The following is a 17,153-nucleotide window of genomic DNA, read 5'->3' as shown; positions in this document are numbered from 1 at the left end:
CATGCCACAGAGCGAGTAGCGTGTTGAAGTGGTGTTCAAGGAACATGACGGAGAGTTTCCTTTACTTCATAGGCCAGTACAGTTCCCAGATATCAACCCAATAGAGAACCTCTGAGATGAGATGGAACAAGCAGTTCGCAGCAGCAACGTGCAACCATCCAACCTGTAACAGTTGAGCGATGACATTGTGACAGCGTGGAGAAACATCCCAGAGGGACGTTTTCGACACTTAGTTGGATCATTGCCACAAAGAATCCAAGTTTTCTTTTGAAAAAAAGAAGATCCCGCTAGTTATTAAATGCTGTTCCTAATAAAGTGGCCACTCAGTATATATCTAGATTACATAAGCCCAAACCAAAGTCGACATTTATAAACATGCTACCATACTCTCATCAGCTATTAGATTTTTAACAGAATACCACCAGCTGATGGGATTCTTGACAGAAAGGGTAGTTTTTTCACAATCAAAAACCCTGTACAATTCTGAACAGTTTTAATCTACATTTTTATGTAAACAATTATAAGCCTGCTATTAAGCCTGCACACATTCTGTAGTTTAGTTGGTATTGATGATGCTCTTTTGGTTAGACAGAACTAAGTTCAAATCCGTCTAGGACACGAACAACTATTATAAGATTTTTACTTCCGAAAATGTGCAAAAAAATGTGTAGGCAAAAAAAAAAAAAAAAAAAAATGTTTTTTTTTTTTTTTTTGCCTACTTTGTGCGAAGAAAAACAATCTCGGAAAAATACACACAGTTAAACAGAATATATTGACCACATTTTCTAGTTGCTTCGGCCGTAATTTCAAAACAACACATAACTGGGTCTAGCATGGTGGTGGTATTACCCTCGGCGATGGCAATGATCTAGATGAAGGTTATTACGGATGTTTTGTTTTTGTTATTGCTTCACTCTGGATCGACGAAATTTAATTAGGATCTTTACTAAAATCATCAGCTTCATGTCTAGTTTAAATCGGGATATGTTTTCTGACCAAATATTTCGAAATAATATTTTCCGCTTCACTTTCCGATAGCCAGATGAAATTTAATGGAATTTACGATTTTAGATCTCTCTTCAAAACTGGTAGAGATGCAACTCGATTTCGGTTTCATTCGAACCATTTTTAACGATTCGAAACTGAACTCTTGTTTACTGTAAGTCAAAAGCTGGTCTGTTATTACGATTTTAGACAACATCAATAAATTTTCGAAGCCGAAGGAAATTTTATAAGCATCCATGCTACGATGAGATTTGAATTCAGTGATAGTCGATTGCAAAATGAAGGCATAACCCATTTGACCTCGAGTACGGATGTTTTACTTCAAAAATGGCTTCTTTTCCTTTATGAAGCATTTGTATGAATTTGGCACCAAATACTGTAGAATAGTTATTCTTCAGAAATTTCAAAATAAAGAAATTTTATATTCGCTTTGTAAAGGCATCGTTTGTGGCACAACATAACTGCCATAAACAATCCAGCAGTGTGGAAAACTGCAGAGCTTACCAGGGAGGAAGGAATAAGGGCACAGAGAATTACAAATTCTCGTCACTTACCTGAGGACAATTCTTTGGAAGAAAGGACTTTAAACTGAATTATTTTTGTGGTAGAAGCAGTTATAAGGATCCAATCCCAGTATATTATTTCTGTTAACTGGTGAGTTCTTCTAGCGGTGTTTGCCTATTTTCCCGATGAAAAACTCAGTCATCCCCTTAATAGACCAGCTTACACAAGGTACTTGAAAAGTACCGTGTGTAAGCTGGTCTCTTAAGGGGATGACTGAGTTTTTCATTGGGAAAATAGGCAAACACCGCCCTTATAAAAGTCTCCCGCATCCTAGACGGAATTCTAGCCGAAGTTCTTTCCAACCAAAGATAGCGCTAGTTGGTTTCATACGGAGTAGGCACGGTTTATCCTCCCCGTTAACTCGTGTTTTTATTTCACAAATCAGCTAAAGTTAGTCTAGAAAAGAAAGAAGAGTATGATGGGTCTCTATTCTAGCTTGCGTGAATGTAAGATGTTGGTCAATATCAGTATTATTCAAGATATAGGCGATCCAGATCTGTATGAGAGTTGCCTAGACCGGATCTGAATATAATTATGGAAACTTTGTATGAGGAATGAGGAAAACTCGTGAACCTGAATTAGAGAAGTAAATAGGAATGTGAGTGGGATACGCATCAGGACCAGCATCTCCTTTCTCTCTCTCTCTCTCTCTCTCTCTCTGTATATATATATATATATATATATATATATATATATATATATATATATATATATATATATATATATATATATATATATATATATAGCATCATAAATGTAGCATCAGTGTATACATTTTCAGTTAAGATAATTTTGAATTAATTGATAAAATCTATTGGCTATATATTTTGCTGAGTAAAAATTCAATACTGGAATGATTAATTATAAGAAGGAAATCAGAATGCGCATGCGCAAACCATTATAGCCGGAATGAGATGCAAATATTATTGAGGAATGTGCGATCTGCTTTACGTGATGGTTGTTGATATTTCCTAATTTCTGTGTGGTGAATATTTCCAAATGACCCAGTTGACTCCCAACAAGAAAGGTCTTTTTTTAATCGTTTGAGCGCGCGCGCGCGCGCACACACACACACACTTAAAAAAAAAATCAAGTTCAAAGAACATCACTGAGTGGCGCGTAGTCATGAGCAGTGGCTACAGGAGACAGCGGCGGGCGTTTCCACTACATAGAAGCAGTTGCTTGGGGAACGAGCGACCGACACGTTTGCAACGGGAGTGAACGTAAAGGGTGGGAAGCTAGTGTCGGCGTTTGTGGAGTAGAAAGAGCGACCACAGTTCTTGACAACCCATTTGCTCGTTCACTGCGAGGTCGTCTGGCTTGTGGCGTCCACTATAGCAGCACGCGATCCAGTCACCGGCACAATTGATTCGGTCACGTAGAACATTCGCAAAGGCCATGGTTGCAGAGTACTGGAGGTAATCCAGTCTGGGATACTTAACTAACGACTTGAAGCCACCAACTGATGCGGGGTCCTCCTAATTAGCGCTACTAACTCAAATTGTAGGACTGCCAAAATGATTGAGAGTCACATGACACACCGGTAAAGTCGAAATTAGTGTTGTTATTTTGATTATTTTTTAAATGTTCATTTTACGGATTAATGCTAATTTAATCTGTGATAGTCTCAAATCTGTAGGAAAGTGTAAAGAATACATAAAACAGCAGCGTATGGGTTCTCTTTTAATGTCATTGATAGAAAGTCTTCTGTTCTTGAACTAAATCTTGAGATTCTATTATTACTTACTTATTTATTTTTTTTTAGAAAGATAATTCGATAAGGAGAATGAAAATTGTTACCAGTAAAACTGAGGTTTATTAATCTTTGACTATAAGATTTTAAAACCAGTATCCTTAAGAACATTAACTTCTTATATTGAGTGGAAAAGAGTCCTATGAAAGAACCCATTTGAGTTCTATGAACTGAAATAAATTTCAGTTCATAGAACTCAAATGGGCTGTATTTAAGACTATCACTGTAAGAATATCAAAAAGAATGTGCTAACTTATTGTTCTGCTTTAGATTTTGAAAGAGAGAGAGAGAGAGAGAGAGTCTTAAATACCTTTTATAATATAAGAGATATTTCTTCAGAATTGTTGCTCTCATGCGAAACGTTTGATTTATAAGCTTTTTGCGGTTTTCGACTTCAGAGCCTTTTTTTTTTTTTTTTTTAAATCTTGCCCGCAGTCTTCCCATTTCCTTTCTTTCTCACGGTTCTCCGTCTCCTATTTTTGCTGATTTTCGTCATTCTGAGAATATATTCATGTAGCTTTATCCTTATTTCTATCCATGTTTTTTGTGTTAAGGTTGACGTTCACATTACATTTACCATTTTTTGGATTTTTGAAGTATATCTTCTTATTTACACCGAATATGTTGCTGATGGTCTTAGACTAAATAGTAATAATAAAACGTATAATAGAAAAATAACAACTGGAATTTAACTAGCCTAATTTGTCGTTGACTTAGAAAAGATATTTGATGGTGTTAAACTGCAACCTACGATAATGATATTAAACAAACAGAAAAATACTAATGAACAGGAATCGGACAAGATAACGAAGCCTTCTGCTGATCGTCCTGGTCATGGGTGGAATGAGAAATTCTCTCCAAAAGCATATTTTTCATATAATACAAAAATATCAGTAAATATAGCGTATATATATATATATATATATAACATTTATGTTGCAGTTTAATACGATCAAATACTTTTTTTAAGTCAAAGACAAATTAGGCTAGATAAATTTCAGTTGTTTTTATCTGTTATCTGTTTTGTTATTAATATTTAGTCTGTATAATATTGGATCTATTTCGTCTAAATGAAAAAGAAATTCCATTTAATTATCTGAGTAATTTTTGTTAGTTTTAATCCTGTATTTAACAAAATTATCAATAGTTATTTTCAGCAATCACTTGGTGTGATGACCTTATTTATTTGTCTTTCTATGACATTAATGGAAATTCCCTGATCTCTCTCTCTCTCTCTCTCTCTCTCTCTGTGTGTGTGGTGGGGGGAGGGGTCCTTGCTTTTTTTTTTTTTGTTATCTCATTGTCGCTGACCTCAGTATTTGCTTTCATTAAAACAAGAGAAGTATAGTTGTTTTTCAGTTCCGGCATTCTAAAGGAAAATTTTTCTTTCCCGACTGTGAGTTGAGATGATTTTATTATGGTAACAGTGTTTTAATTTGCTGATAATCGATGCATCTTGAGACTTTTAAAAACAGATTTATATATATATATATATATATATATATATCTTAATCTGTTTTTTATTAACAATTAAAGGCGTCATTATTTTTCTTAAAGTAAGAAAATTACCACACATCTATCTATCGTTTTTGTTACATTCAGGAGCATAAAGGTTTTTTCCAATTTTCTCCTTGAATTTTAGTTACTGTCTTAGCCAGATACAGGGATGGCTGATATATGGGTAATAATTACTCATAAATTAGCAAAAATAAATTTCAAAATCTTGCCAGAGGAACATCTTTAAAGTAGTTTTCCAAATTCTTTTCATTCAGTCACATTTAGAACTACTATGCTCGTACTGCTTAGCATAATGAAACATAACATAAGCAAAACAAAGACAACTTCCTTGTTTTTGTAATGTTCATTTTGCGAGAAAGATGCCTCTATAGCTTTGTAGCATTGTTTCTGTTTCCATAATTCCAGACCGCAAGAAGGAAAGCTCGATTTTGTTCGTCGACTAGAGGAGTTTTCCAGGCCTTTTTTTTTTTTTTCCAACTTATTCTCGAGTTTCGTCGATCTTTATCAGAGGAACTCTACACCGCGACTCAGAAAAAACTGACTAAAACACAGTTTCAGACAACTAAGTAGGATTTAGGATCACAATATGGTTGCTGTTCTCTCTTCCTATGCCTTCAGAATCATCGGTAGCGATAAGTCAGCTCAACTATCGGTGATGGCTAAGAGTGGAGACCTGTTTTCCCCAGAGTGCCAAACCTTAGACCTAAAAGGAGCTCAGTATACTCCTTTTACGAAATAAAAGGTGTTAGACGATTTATTTATTTATATTTTATGGGCATAAATACAATACCCGAAGCAAATCAAGTCCCTTTTGAGTAAAACAGGCAGCAATAAATTGTTCAGGTTCGCATTATTAACAACACTGAATCTGAAATGCTATTCATTGCAAAATTTTGACATCAAAGAATCGACTGTTAAAGAGTATGTGTGTGGGGAAGGTGAAATTAGCAACTGTCCAAAGTATTCTATAAAATGAAACTTCTAAGGTAAGCAAAATTTTACTGTTTCAGATAGCTTGGAAACAAATATCAATAGCCTGTGTGGAAAACTTCATTTAATCGTTTCATATATTAAATTGACTTTTATTTGTAATTTTATTTATTTATATATTTATTGGATGGGATCACACAAGGCAACTAAGGCCGTGAGATTTTAGCCTGCTGTGTTTGCTAATTGTTTGTGTTATTCTGCTGGTTTGTTTTCGTCTGTTTTGCGGGTTGAAAGACTGGAATTTCTGAAAGGAAAACACTGCTACTTTCGTATAACATAGACTAACTCACCCCCCCCCGCTCATGTGTATGGATGTTTGTGATTGTCCTTAGGTGGGAGTTGAATGCGTAATTTTGCAGTGTAATGGAAAATTACCATTATTTGGTATATGCATAATATAATTGCACTTCAAGAAAATGGATAAATTGCAGGATGTTTCTTGTTAATAATATAACGTGCATCGGTTAATTTTTATCATTATGAAAGCTTTTAATCAAATTATCATATAGGTTAAGTATTTTGTCCACTTCGTTTTTATACAAGGTAAACTCCATTTTTTTTGAAAAGTATAGCTAAACATTTCTCAATTTAATAGACCATTTAACAGATGTCAGCCATTGGCATTGTTGAGAGATGATTTTTATCACCCCGTATAAGGAACGCAGTTTACGAACTAAAGTTGGTTGATTGTTTTGGATTTAGGGCCGAAGCAAGGCTGTGAGCCTGCAAATTGTGTGTGTTGTTTTTTAGATGGTTTGCCTGTGTTTACTATGTGTTTTAAGTTTTCAACCTTTCACGAGTGGTTGAAAAACAAGGTTTATCAACGTATTTATTAGTCCACGCATGCATGCATTGGTTTGCTATAGTTCCTGCGGCTTCTCATGTATGGAATGATATGTAAAACAGAATCAGGAATTATACAAATAAGTACTGTAAATATGTTTACCAGATGCATATAGCAGTTTATTTTCTCACAAGGATATGCTTGCATTTAATGACTTTACTATTCCGGTGTTATTCAAGAACACTCCAATCCAGTTGTGTTATTTGGCATGTCACATTGGCCTTTAATATAATCCTAAGTACAGGATTTTTTAGAATCCTGATTAATTGAAAGATAACAAACAAAAAAAAAATACCATAAGGGATACGTATTGAAGGTTATAATAATCGTGCGACATCTACTTCAGTGCTTAGATTCGTGTTGTAGTATCTGGTTGCATCAGCGTAGAGGCAGACACAACCGTTGTAGCATTCATATATTGTCTGTAGCGTGTGTGTATTCTCAAGTCAGTTTTTTACTTTTTTTTTATTTTTTTATAAATTATGACATCTCTAGTTTCATCTCATACTAAATCAAACTTTGTCAGTCGTTTAAATAATTCTCATCAGAATCTTCACTAAATTTTTCTATCACTGTTTATGCTTTGTGCGATCTTAGCCCATAATAACGCGCAGGAAATACGCTTTTAACGCTTAAATTAACTGAGACCATTATTAGCGCAACTGGTCACACGCACCCTAGAGGGCGTGCTACAAAAAGTAGTCTGCTTAACTCTAAGTCTAGTCAAAGGCGACGAATTTATCAATCACTTTTCTGAAGAGGCCGATTAGTTGGTCTCATACCAGCAAAAAGATCCTTACACTTCTTTCTCTAGTAATTCAGTTTTGTAGTTCGAAAACAAACCAGAACCGAGAATGCACAATTGATCAAATAAAACAATCTCTCGTAGTCTTAGTTAACTGAGGAGTAATAGTAAACCAGTCGAATTGCGTATGTATTCTTTTAAGGATTAAAATATTTTAAAAGATTTAAAAAAGCTTAAAAGTAAGTTTCATCTGAAATTCCCCATAATTTGCATAAAAAGTGTAACAAAGTTATTTTCCAATTATTCATATTACAATCTAACTAAAGAGTCTATAGAAACAACTATTTCCTCCGCTATTCTCAAAAACTTGTATGCATGCAAGGTTTCGTGCAGGTTATTGAATATCCATGAATGGATATTCAATAACCTGTGTGAATGAATGAACTGTGTGCTTATCTTCTAGTTTTCATTTCAGCTGTTGCTGCCGCTAACTTTCCTCAGCCACGAGTGATAAGCTGCTGAAGTATATACATTATATATCGAAACTTGATGTTAAAAGTATCATTAACATGCCGTTTCTATTGCTACTATACAGAACAGTTATATAAAATGCATTATTTTCTATAACGGTTTTTAATTTCGCAAAATGTGTAAGATCGTATTAGATTCCCCCCCCCCCCCCCGTCCGTTTGTTCTTAGCATGGACAATATATAATTTCGTGCCTAAATTATATATTTCAGTAATTCCCCTAAGGCTGGATAGAATTTATTACTTTTGAGAAGCTGCAATTTAACGAAATTTGATATTTAGGAACACAATTAAAACGCGCAGGATCGTTTTAATTTAGACTGTTAGTGGTACTACCGAAATCTAAATCGGAATCTAAGGCAAACTTACACAAAACAAAATTATGTGGCTAAGGTATGTTAAACCACAACCAGGTCAACGTTTTATAAATGCGCTAACCATTTGACACGCTCGTCGGTATTTTACACAAGTACTGTCACTCCATAAATAACATACGTTTGTCACTGATAGTTCTCTCGAAAACACGGAAATATAGGCAATCGAAACTTCAATTCTGATCAAAATGAAAACAGTATTACAGTATATTTAAAGAATTATAAGATGTGCGTATACCGTTAATGCCTACTGTATATACAGGCGAAGGATCCGCTGCAGAGCTGTAATTTTTACGATTAAAATTCGTTATTAGTTGTAGATTTATCAAAGCTTGATGCAGATGAAACGATAATAATTCCACCCTTTTTTCTGTGATTGAACCCTTTTAATGGCAGAATTATGCAAAACCAAATTGTCTACAGTGCGCATGTCCTCTTTGTTCATCTGTTGTCAAATGATGGCGTCAACTGTGTAAAATGCTATTACGAAATGCTTTTTTTTTTCTGATTGACTAGAATCATTTTGTTACTTTTCCCCCCTATAACTTTATTTTCAAGCCCTTTCTTATTTGTTTCTGTAAATTTTTTGTAAGCATTTAATTGTTTATATAACTTTGTTACAGGAATTTTCTTTCTTGTTTATATAGTTTTTTTTTTCACAACTATTTTCTTATTTGTTTATATACCATTTTTTACAAAAAGTTTCTTAGTTGTTCATATAACTTTTCTTCTTGCATGTTTGCTTAAGATCTGGCGTTTGTTGTAACTGGTATTTCTAATGGCAGATACTGAAATTACGATCTCTGCTACTAAAACCAGTTCCAATGCAAACTGTAAGGTTAGTAGCTGGAAGCCATACAAGTTCGTCTTTATACATGAAGCGGCGAAATTTTGATTTTAATGAAGTGAAATTAAATGTCTTTCGTCACCTTCATACAGATTACTTGCAATTAGTTAACACTGTCTAAAAGCCAGATATCCGAAAATTACTTATGCGCTGCACATATAAGCAGTGACATCCGTGTGCGAGTGATGGTGCCGTTTAGAGCTCCCATGCTCTTAATTCGCCATGTGTATTCGGAGACAGCCTGATAGACGTAGTTACGATCAAGTGATATTAAGTCCGACAATAAAAACTCTTATTACGGTTCAAGTAGAAGCTCGTGCTATCTGAAAAGACTTATGAAACGTCGTCAAACACTCTGGAAGCTCAGAGTAGGCAAAAAAATGCCATTATTCCAAGTTACACTAAATAGATGCCAGAAGGCAGTTAGCGGGAGCATCCGGGATGCAAGACTTCAATCCACACGCCAAAAGGGAAGTCGCCTGTCTGGTTTCTACTTACAGCAATCAAGGTCTTATCTCAAGCAACAACTGTCGCCGAAATAATCAGGAATATGGTTCAAGTACACGTTTTCATGCTTTTAATATCTGCTTCTTCTGGATTGCTTTCTTTATTTTCCAGTGTGTACTTCAAGTCTGGCCTTCAAGTTGCTTTCTCTTGAGGAGTATTTTTTTTTTTTTTTTTGGTTTATGGGGGTATCAACTTTGTTAAATTATATATATAACAGAACTTATAGTTGTCTCTTGGCTTTTTCTTCGCCACAAGATGTTCTGAAATATCGTCTCATTCAAACCATCCAAGCATTTCAACTTTTTATAATATATATATATACATATATCCATTAATGCTATGTTCATCTTAGTCCGTGGACTTGCTGGTGCCTAAACAACTAAATACTATTAATAAATTTATCATGTAATTTGCAATTTTTGTGTAAAAAAATCTAATCATTCACTTTAATCGATAAAAAGTTGCGTAAGACTTTTCAAGTTGCCGTTCTGTTAATAGTTAAAATGCTGCTGATAACTGTATTCGTAGCAGTCTTCACTTGAATAGAATTTTGGAACTGCATTAGTTCTTTATAACAAAAGTTCAAAAAAATGTCAGGTATTCGTTAGAACAGATTAAATCTGGAAAGTTAAAAATTTCTCCAGAATCAAACAGATACAGTGGTTATTTCATAGTGCTATTCGCACAGCAATGATTTTTATTAAACTAAACAGCACATTTAGCTTATAAAGAAATTGCGATCTCTTCGCAAAAAGAAAAACTCATGCTATCTAATAACCCGAATTTGTTTCAAGGATGCTAGGTGAATTAACATTACGTTGGAATTAGCCCATAGCTGACAGATGGCGAAAAATAACTTAATATGCATTGTGATTATATCTTATAGCATTCAAGGGATTTTTATTTTAACACTAATCGTTATACTAGGTCGTAAAAATTGTTTCGCAAAGCACTTCGCATTGAGAAAGTACAAAAAGTTAGTTCATTGTGGAAATAATTATCGCAAATTAATTCGAGTGCACAGGATGAACCAAAGAAAGGAGAAAACCAAATAACCATTGGAAAATGCTTATTGAATGAGATACGTCAGGAATACAAATAATAAATAGGTCTAGAGCGATTCTAATTATTTCAATTCATTTGAATTGTCACTTGACAATCCATGTTGCAATTTTTGACTTCACCACATTGGCAGATGCATTATTTGAAAAGCTGTGAAAATGACTAAAACGTGCTGTTATTCCACTGATGATGGAGTGCGTCTCCTTAGCGCAATGGAGCGAGTGAGGGTACGAGTATCCTTCGATTGGTTCGGATCCCGATAAAGAGTGAAGGGACATTTACAAACAGTGTTCGCCTAAAGATGAAGCATTCAGGAACCAAACAAATTTACTAAACTTTTTTTTCCAGAATCTCGAAAAATTTTTTTCACTAATGAAATAGCCGTAGAACCTAGTTATTGGGCTCCCCCTTAAATTGCTTCTGTTTTAAATGCAGTCATTCCTAGTCTTAAACTGTGTATACAAATCAGTTTTTATAATAAAAACGTAATTCTTCTTATACGCAATACTCGTTATATCGGACTTTTATTTTACATAAATCTTGAATGTAGTCCAAGAAACTACTCCTGCTTATCGAATATTGAGAGTTATTTTTTATACATAGGCTGTCACAAATAAGCTTCACTGTGGAAAATCAAATTATGGAATCGGCAACAAAATTCAGGTGGGAATTATATTTGATTTAAGATGTTTTTCATGAAAATTCACGAAGTAGTCCAAGCTTAAAATGATGCGACGAATGACCTGTTCATAAGAGACGCTCTTAGTATCATCTTGATTGGTAACGAGCATATTTTACATTTTTACACAGAGGAAGTCCAGAATCAGTAATGCATTGAACCGATTTAGGTAGAGAATTTCAAATTATTCTTTCTGGCACGCACGCACGCACGCACACAAGGAAAACTTCAAAGTTGTTATTGTAATTTCATCTAATATTTTGTTAGGCGTTAATTAATACTTCTTTGCAACATTTTAACACTTGATACCAACTGGAAATATTTAGTAAAATAAAATAAAAAAATCAAAGTGTGAATTTTTATTGGTGGTACCCCCTCACGTCACATTCGCCAGTCCTGCATTCGCTAGTAGCCACTTGCATAGAGGCAAAGAAGGGATTGAGGTGCCTTCGGCTTAATCTACTCTATAATATAAAATGATAAGCCTTTTTTTGTAACGTTTTTGTGTCACGTTTTTTGTCAAGTTATTTGAAGCGTTTTGAAACTCAGGGGCTACCCTGAGTGTCGAGTCTTCAAAATTCGAATAATGAGAATTCAAGGAGAACCGGCCTACCAGCGCCCGGAACTCGGGGAGTTGGGCGACGGGGGGGGGAGGAAACCCCTTTCGAGTCTTCAAAATTTGAGTCATCAGAATTCAAGGATAACCGGCCTACCAGTCCAGAACTCGGGGGAGGGGGGGCGCCAAGGGGAGGAACCCCTCCTTTCGAGTTTTCAAAATTCGAGTCATCAGAATTCAAGGAGAACCGGCCTACCAGGCCTGAACTCGGGGAGGGGGACGCTGTAGCCGCCAGGGGGAATCCCCCCTTTCGAGTCTTCAGAATTCAAAGAGAATCGGCCTACTAGTCTGGAACTCGGAGGGTTGGGCTCTATGGAAGAGGGGGCGGAACCCCTCTTTCGAGTCATCAGAATTCAAGGAGAACTGGCCTACCAGTCCGGAACTCGGGGAGGGGGCGCCGTAGGCGTCAGGGGGGGAGAGCCCACCCTAATAGTATATAATTGGTGTCTTTCCTCTTTTTTTTACTTGAAGTATCAAAATAAAAAAAAGTAACCCGATAAAAGATAAATGCATTTAAAAGAAAGATTTGTACTGTTTTATTTTCGCACTTACTTATTGCTTGGTATTGGCACCAAAACAAACAAACAAAAGAAGTATACAGGAGTATTGGTTATCTTCCTCTGTGCACTTCGCGTACTAAATTAAGACTGGAGTGTCAGAAAACAAATTCCTCTCTACAAATTGTATACCTCACTTGTCATAGTTTTGAATGAAGAAAAGAGCTTTTGCTCTTTTCTTCAATTTTAGCATTCAACATGGCAATGAAAATCATCAATAGTTTTTAAATAATTATTACAGATAGTTGGGTCAAACAGTTTCGATTTTATATTCTCTAAAATATTCTATTCTATATATTAATTGGATCAACTAGCCTGGTTGGTTCAATGGATAGCATCTCGCTTTCCAGCTAATGGGCTGTGGGTTCAAGTCCTATTGGGGCATACAACATTTGAGAAAGACTTTAGATGGTGGATAAATTTCATCACCAGGTGGAGAAGACCATCGCTCTGTTGGAGGCCTGAAGTAGTTCAAAAAGGACCATGTTTAGTCTCTAGTGAAGGACTGCCCATATTATTTAACCCTCCTCATCCCACAGTACAGTTTTTTGTTGTTGAATTTAAAATTTACTAAGGGTTTTAGTAATACTTCTTGTAAAATGCGCAAATATCACCTGTGAAATTATTATAAAAAATTTATTATTATAATAAAAGTAGTGCATTTTAGTGTACTTTTCATGATGAAATAAATTCAACCGTAACTGACGTCTGGTAAAGGGCTAGTCCCCAAAAGGGTTGAACTGTATCTACTTCCTTGTATTGTTTTTACATTTTAGTAATCATGAAAGAATGAAACATTTTTTGTCGAATTCAGTACGTATGGATTTTGTGGAAAGTGCACTCAGTTTTTGTACTGTCGTATAAATTTCACCATACTCGATAATCTTTTGAACGATGAAGATTCCTTGTATCTTGTAAGTCATTCTTTTATATATAATTTCTACCATACGCAATAATCTGTTTGACAGTGAGTTCTTGTGGTGACTTTTAATCTACTAAGAAAAATGAATTTTCCACTCCTAGATTAGAGGATTTTTCGCTAAAACAAGATTTCGGTGTTTTCAGCAAAGGAATGAAATCTAGTGATGAATCTCACCATGTAAATATTATAGGATTATTGCAATGAAACTTTTTCAGTACTTGATATCAGGGGCGAATGCTGGTCTTGAAATTCACGCTTGCTCTTGTTATCATTCAGGGAGTGAGAGGTGTGATTGAAGTCTTATTAGCGGAATAATGAATTACTGACCATTTAAAACTATATATTTAGAAATTTATGTACATTTAATCATACAAATACAACATTTATTTTACAAATGATAGTCTATCTTTTTCAATTTAGCTACTTGAATACAAATTCTACCCTGCGGTTCTTCTTTATGAACTGGTCAATAACATCGTCATAAAAAGTTGGTTGTAACTTAATTTTCCCAAGCAATACGCACACTTGTAAAGGCTGGCTGAAGCTCACTGGCTAGAGCAACGTTGACTGCGTATGGCCTGTGTTTAAACAACAGAATGAGACGACGTGAAATGGCTATGCGCGCGCATGAAATTACAGTGCTGCTGCGAGGACTTGGAAGCTTCCACAACCGAGCAAGCCAAGGTGACTTTGACTAGACGAGCAAGCATCGGCCTTCGATACACAACGCAAAGCTCAGTTATTGCCGCGCAAGCTTAAGACGTCTTCTGTCTACAAAAATAAAAGCCTAAATGGAATGCTTATAAATGCATGCATTTATTAACAAATAAATATTACATCTTTCTCAATTAATGAGCTTGAGCATACCAAGCATGGAGAATTCGTCCCTGCTTGATATATCTATCTATCGACTTGCCATTAGAATACATATTCTAGTTGATATAGTCTATTTACATTTGAAAATAGAAACGATGTAAACTAGAGTATCTCAAAAAAAAAAGTGCCTTAGTTTGCTAGGTTTATATTTTCAAATAGTAGTTTAACATAGTTGAACCTCCGTAGCTCAGTCGGTATAGACGAAGTCCTTTGGTGAAAGACCTGGATTCGATTCCTCAGTGACTTGAGGAACCTTATCTGATCTCTTTCGACGAAAGGTGAGTTAGCCGGTCTCATACCGAGGATGGGGTTTTTTCACCTGAAAACTCGAGCATTCCGTCCCCCAGAACAGGCAAACCGGCCCCGTAAACACACGCATCTACAGACATACGACACACTGGGAGGCATAGGGCTAACCACCTTATCCTCTATACGGTAGCAGTTGCAAGAATACTTACCTCGATACCGTAAAAGGAAAAAGAGGAGGATTAAGAATGAAAGAAAGAAAGTTTAGCTTATCTGGAATATAGTAACTCTGCGTGGCTTTATCGATATAGTTAGTTTTCTTGGGTCTTGTTGTCTAACCACATGGTTCTTGTTATTCTATGAGTAGCATTGGACGTTGTCTTTTAGCACAACCGTGTAAAGGCACGAATGTGGCTGTTAGTCTTAGTTCTGCCATTGGGGTGAGAATAAAGTTGGCATCATCTCTTTGCTCTCAGAAGGCCATTTGATTATTTATTGTAATAAAATTACATCGATTCAGTTTATAGTCTGATAATCCTAATCCTATCAGTGGCGGCCGGTGAAATTTTTAAGTAGGGTGCTGCATATACAAAAAAAAAAAAAAAAAAAAATTTTTTTCCTAATCAGTAAAAATGATTAGGAAAAAAATTTCTAATCATATTAAAAAATGGCTTTATTAAAAATATTTCATCCTCACCACGAACAAACACCAATAATAAAAGTTTCGTATCTCACAAAAATAACGCGCAAGCATGCGATACATTGCTCATTTGAGAAGTGTCGGAATGACTTGTAACGTGCAATCACAAGCGCAAACGAACCAGATAAAGGTTCCTCACGTCACTGATGGGAATCGAATCCAGGTCTTTCCAAATAAAAAAGGGCCTCCGTGGCTGTCCTATAAGGACAGCCACGGAGGCCCTAGTCTGATAATAATACATTTATTTAATTTTATAAAGTGAATGCTTTGAATGACATTTACTTTATGGGAAACTTCTGGAGGAATGGTATGGTCAGTGGTGTAGCTAGAGCTTTTGTTTCCTGGGGCGGTCTCTGAGTTTGCCGCCTCTCTCAATACACACCAAAAATACCACAAAAAGTCAAAACAACGTATAGGGAAATAAATTAAAACTGTGTTTATTTTTGAAGTAAAACTTTAATTTTAAACATTCTAAAATGTTATTTTTCTTGCTTTTCTGTTAATAAAATCGTCGATGACATTGTCGAAGTCTATTTCATAGTAATGTAGGTAATTCTTAATCAGTTTTATTTAGAAAAACTCCTCTCACAACTAGCAACACCTACAGCAATTGTGAGGAAAATTCTCAGTATTATTACAATAACTGGAAATGAGTTCTCGAGACTATTTTAGAATTAACTGCAAAAGTTCAAAAAGGTTCAAAGTGCCTCCCGGGGAATATGGCCCCCTCCGCTCCTCCCTAGCTACGCCTCTGGGTATGGTTACCTCTTTGTTGGATAATTCTGATGATAGTATATTATTTTTGGCAAATGAGGGATATTAGTTTAGTTTTACGTCATTGGCAAAATCCTATGCCGAAAATGTTTGGTTGTAAACAAACATCTGATCTGAAAAAAAAAAGTAAGCTAGTTAATTAAAAGTGTTTGTGTACCAGCATATTGAAGCGTTTAATAATCCATTTTAAAATTTCAAATCAGCTATAAACACTGAAAATAAATTGCATTTCATTCCTTCTTTGGGCTCCTTGATATAATGTGCTGCATATGCTGGAAGAAATGACATCTCACGTACATTTGAAACGTGCTGTAAACAAACCTCATGAATCATCCTCGCGGTTATCTGATATTTATATTACGATTCACTGTTCCTGTTTTCTTTTCCCAAATATTTCTGTTTTTCTTTACCCCCGCACAGGTACATTATTTAACATGATATGCTGTTTAATTATTCGCACAGGTATGATGTGCTATTGCATATCTCGAGGTCGTACATAACAGCTTCAGATGTAAATAATCAACACAATTTTAAAAACTTTAAGGATTTTTGTTGATCATTACATAAATATTGCATGTCTTGAAGCAGACTGCCTTCTAATAGCATTTTTGTGTGTTCTTTTTTTTAATCCTCCTTATTTTCTGGTGTATAATTGTCAGTATTCGGTTTGCTAGCAAATAAAACTTTCCATTTTAGTAAGCTCAGTTTAGTTTAAGAGATGACGATTTTCTAAAGAACTGGAAAGAAAATACATTTACTTTTATGTGATGAATAATTGGAAAGCTGGTTTTCTTTCTATAGATATTTTATTATTACCATTCTTGTTTTCGATACGTAATTAAAAAGGGTAAGCAATGCGGAAAAACACTTACTAAGTATACTAAATGTAGGTCTTATGCATTGGGTACCAACAAGGCGGGGCAAGATTCCCCAAAGGGACATTTGTTACTTCCGGCTTTTGTCACACTGACCAAAATAAACTCCAATTAAGTGTCGGAAATCCCTTCAAGCGAAAGTTACTTTTGCAAATATTGACACTATCTGT

General features: G+C 35.3%; 1 protein-coding gene across 4 annotated transcripts in view; it reads left to right on the top strand.

Moving 5' to 3' along the window:
- LOC150101139 (uncharacterized) overlaps window positions 1-17,153 on the top strand; it is a 916,744-nt gene that overhangs the window by 182,491 nt on the left and 717,100 nt on the right. For 2 of the 4 annotated variants that reach the window (XM_090401520.1, XM_090401519.1), the window contains exon 1: window positions 2,782-3,112. The exons of the other annotated variants lie outside the window; for them this stretch is intronic. In XM_090401520.1, coding sequence (XP_090257646.1) covers window positions 3,087-3,112 — 26 coding nt within the window. In that variant the 5' untranslated portion in view covers window positions 2,782-3,086. Of the gene's footprint in view, window positions 1-2,781; window positions 3,113-17,153 lie in introns of those variants that run through there. 4 annotated transcript variants of the gene reach the window in all.

The sequence above is a fragment of the Typopeltis vanoorti genome, chromosome 12 (assembly GCF_054136105.1).
Source record: "Typopeltis vanoorti isolate ZY-2024b chromosome 12, IOZ_Tvanoo_1.0, whole genome shotgun sequence".
Lineage (NCBI taxonomy): Eukaryota > Metazoa > Arthropoda > Arachnida > Uropygi > Thelyphonidae > Typopeltis > Typopeltis vanoorti.
The sequence above is the reverse complement of the archived record's forward strand: the minus strand, read 5'-3'. Positions and strand labels throughout refer to the sequence as shown.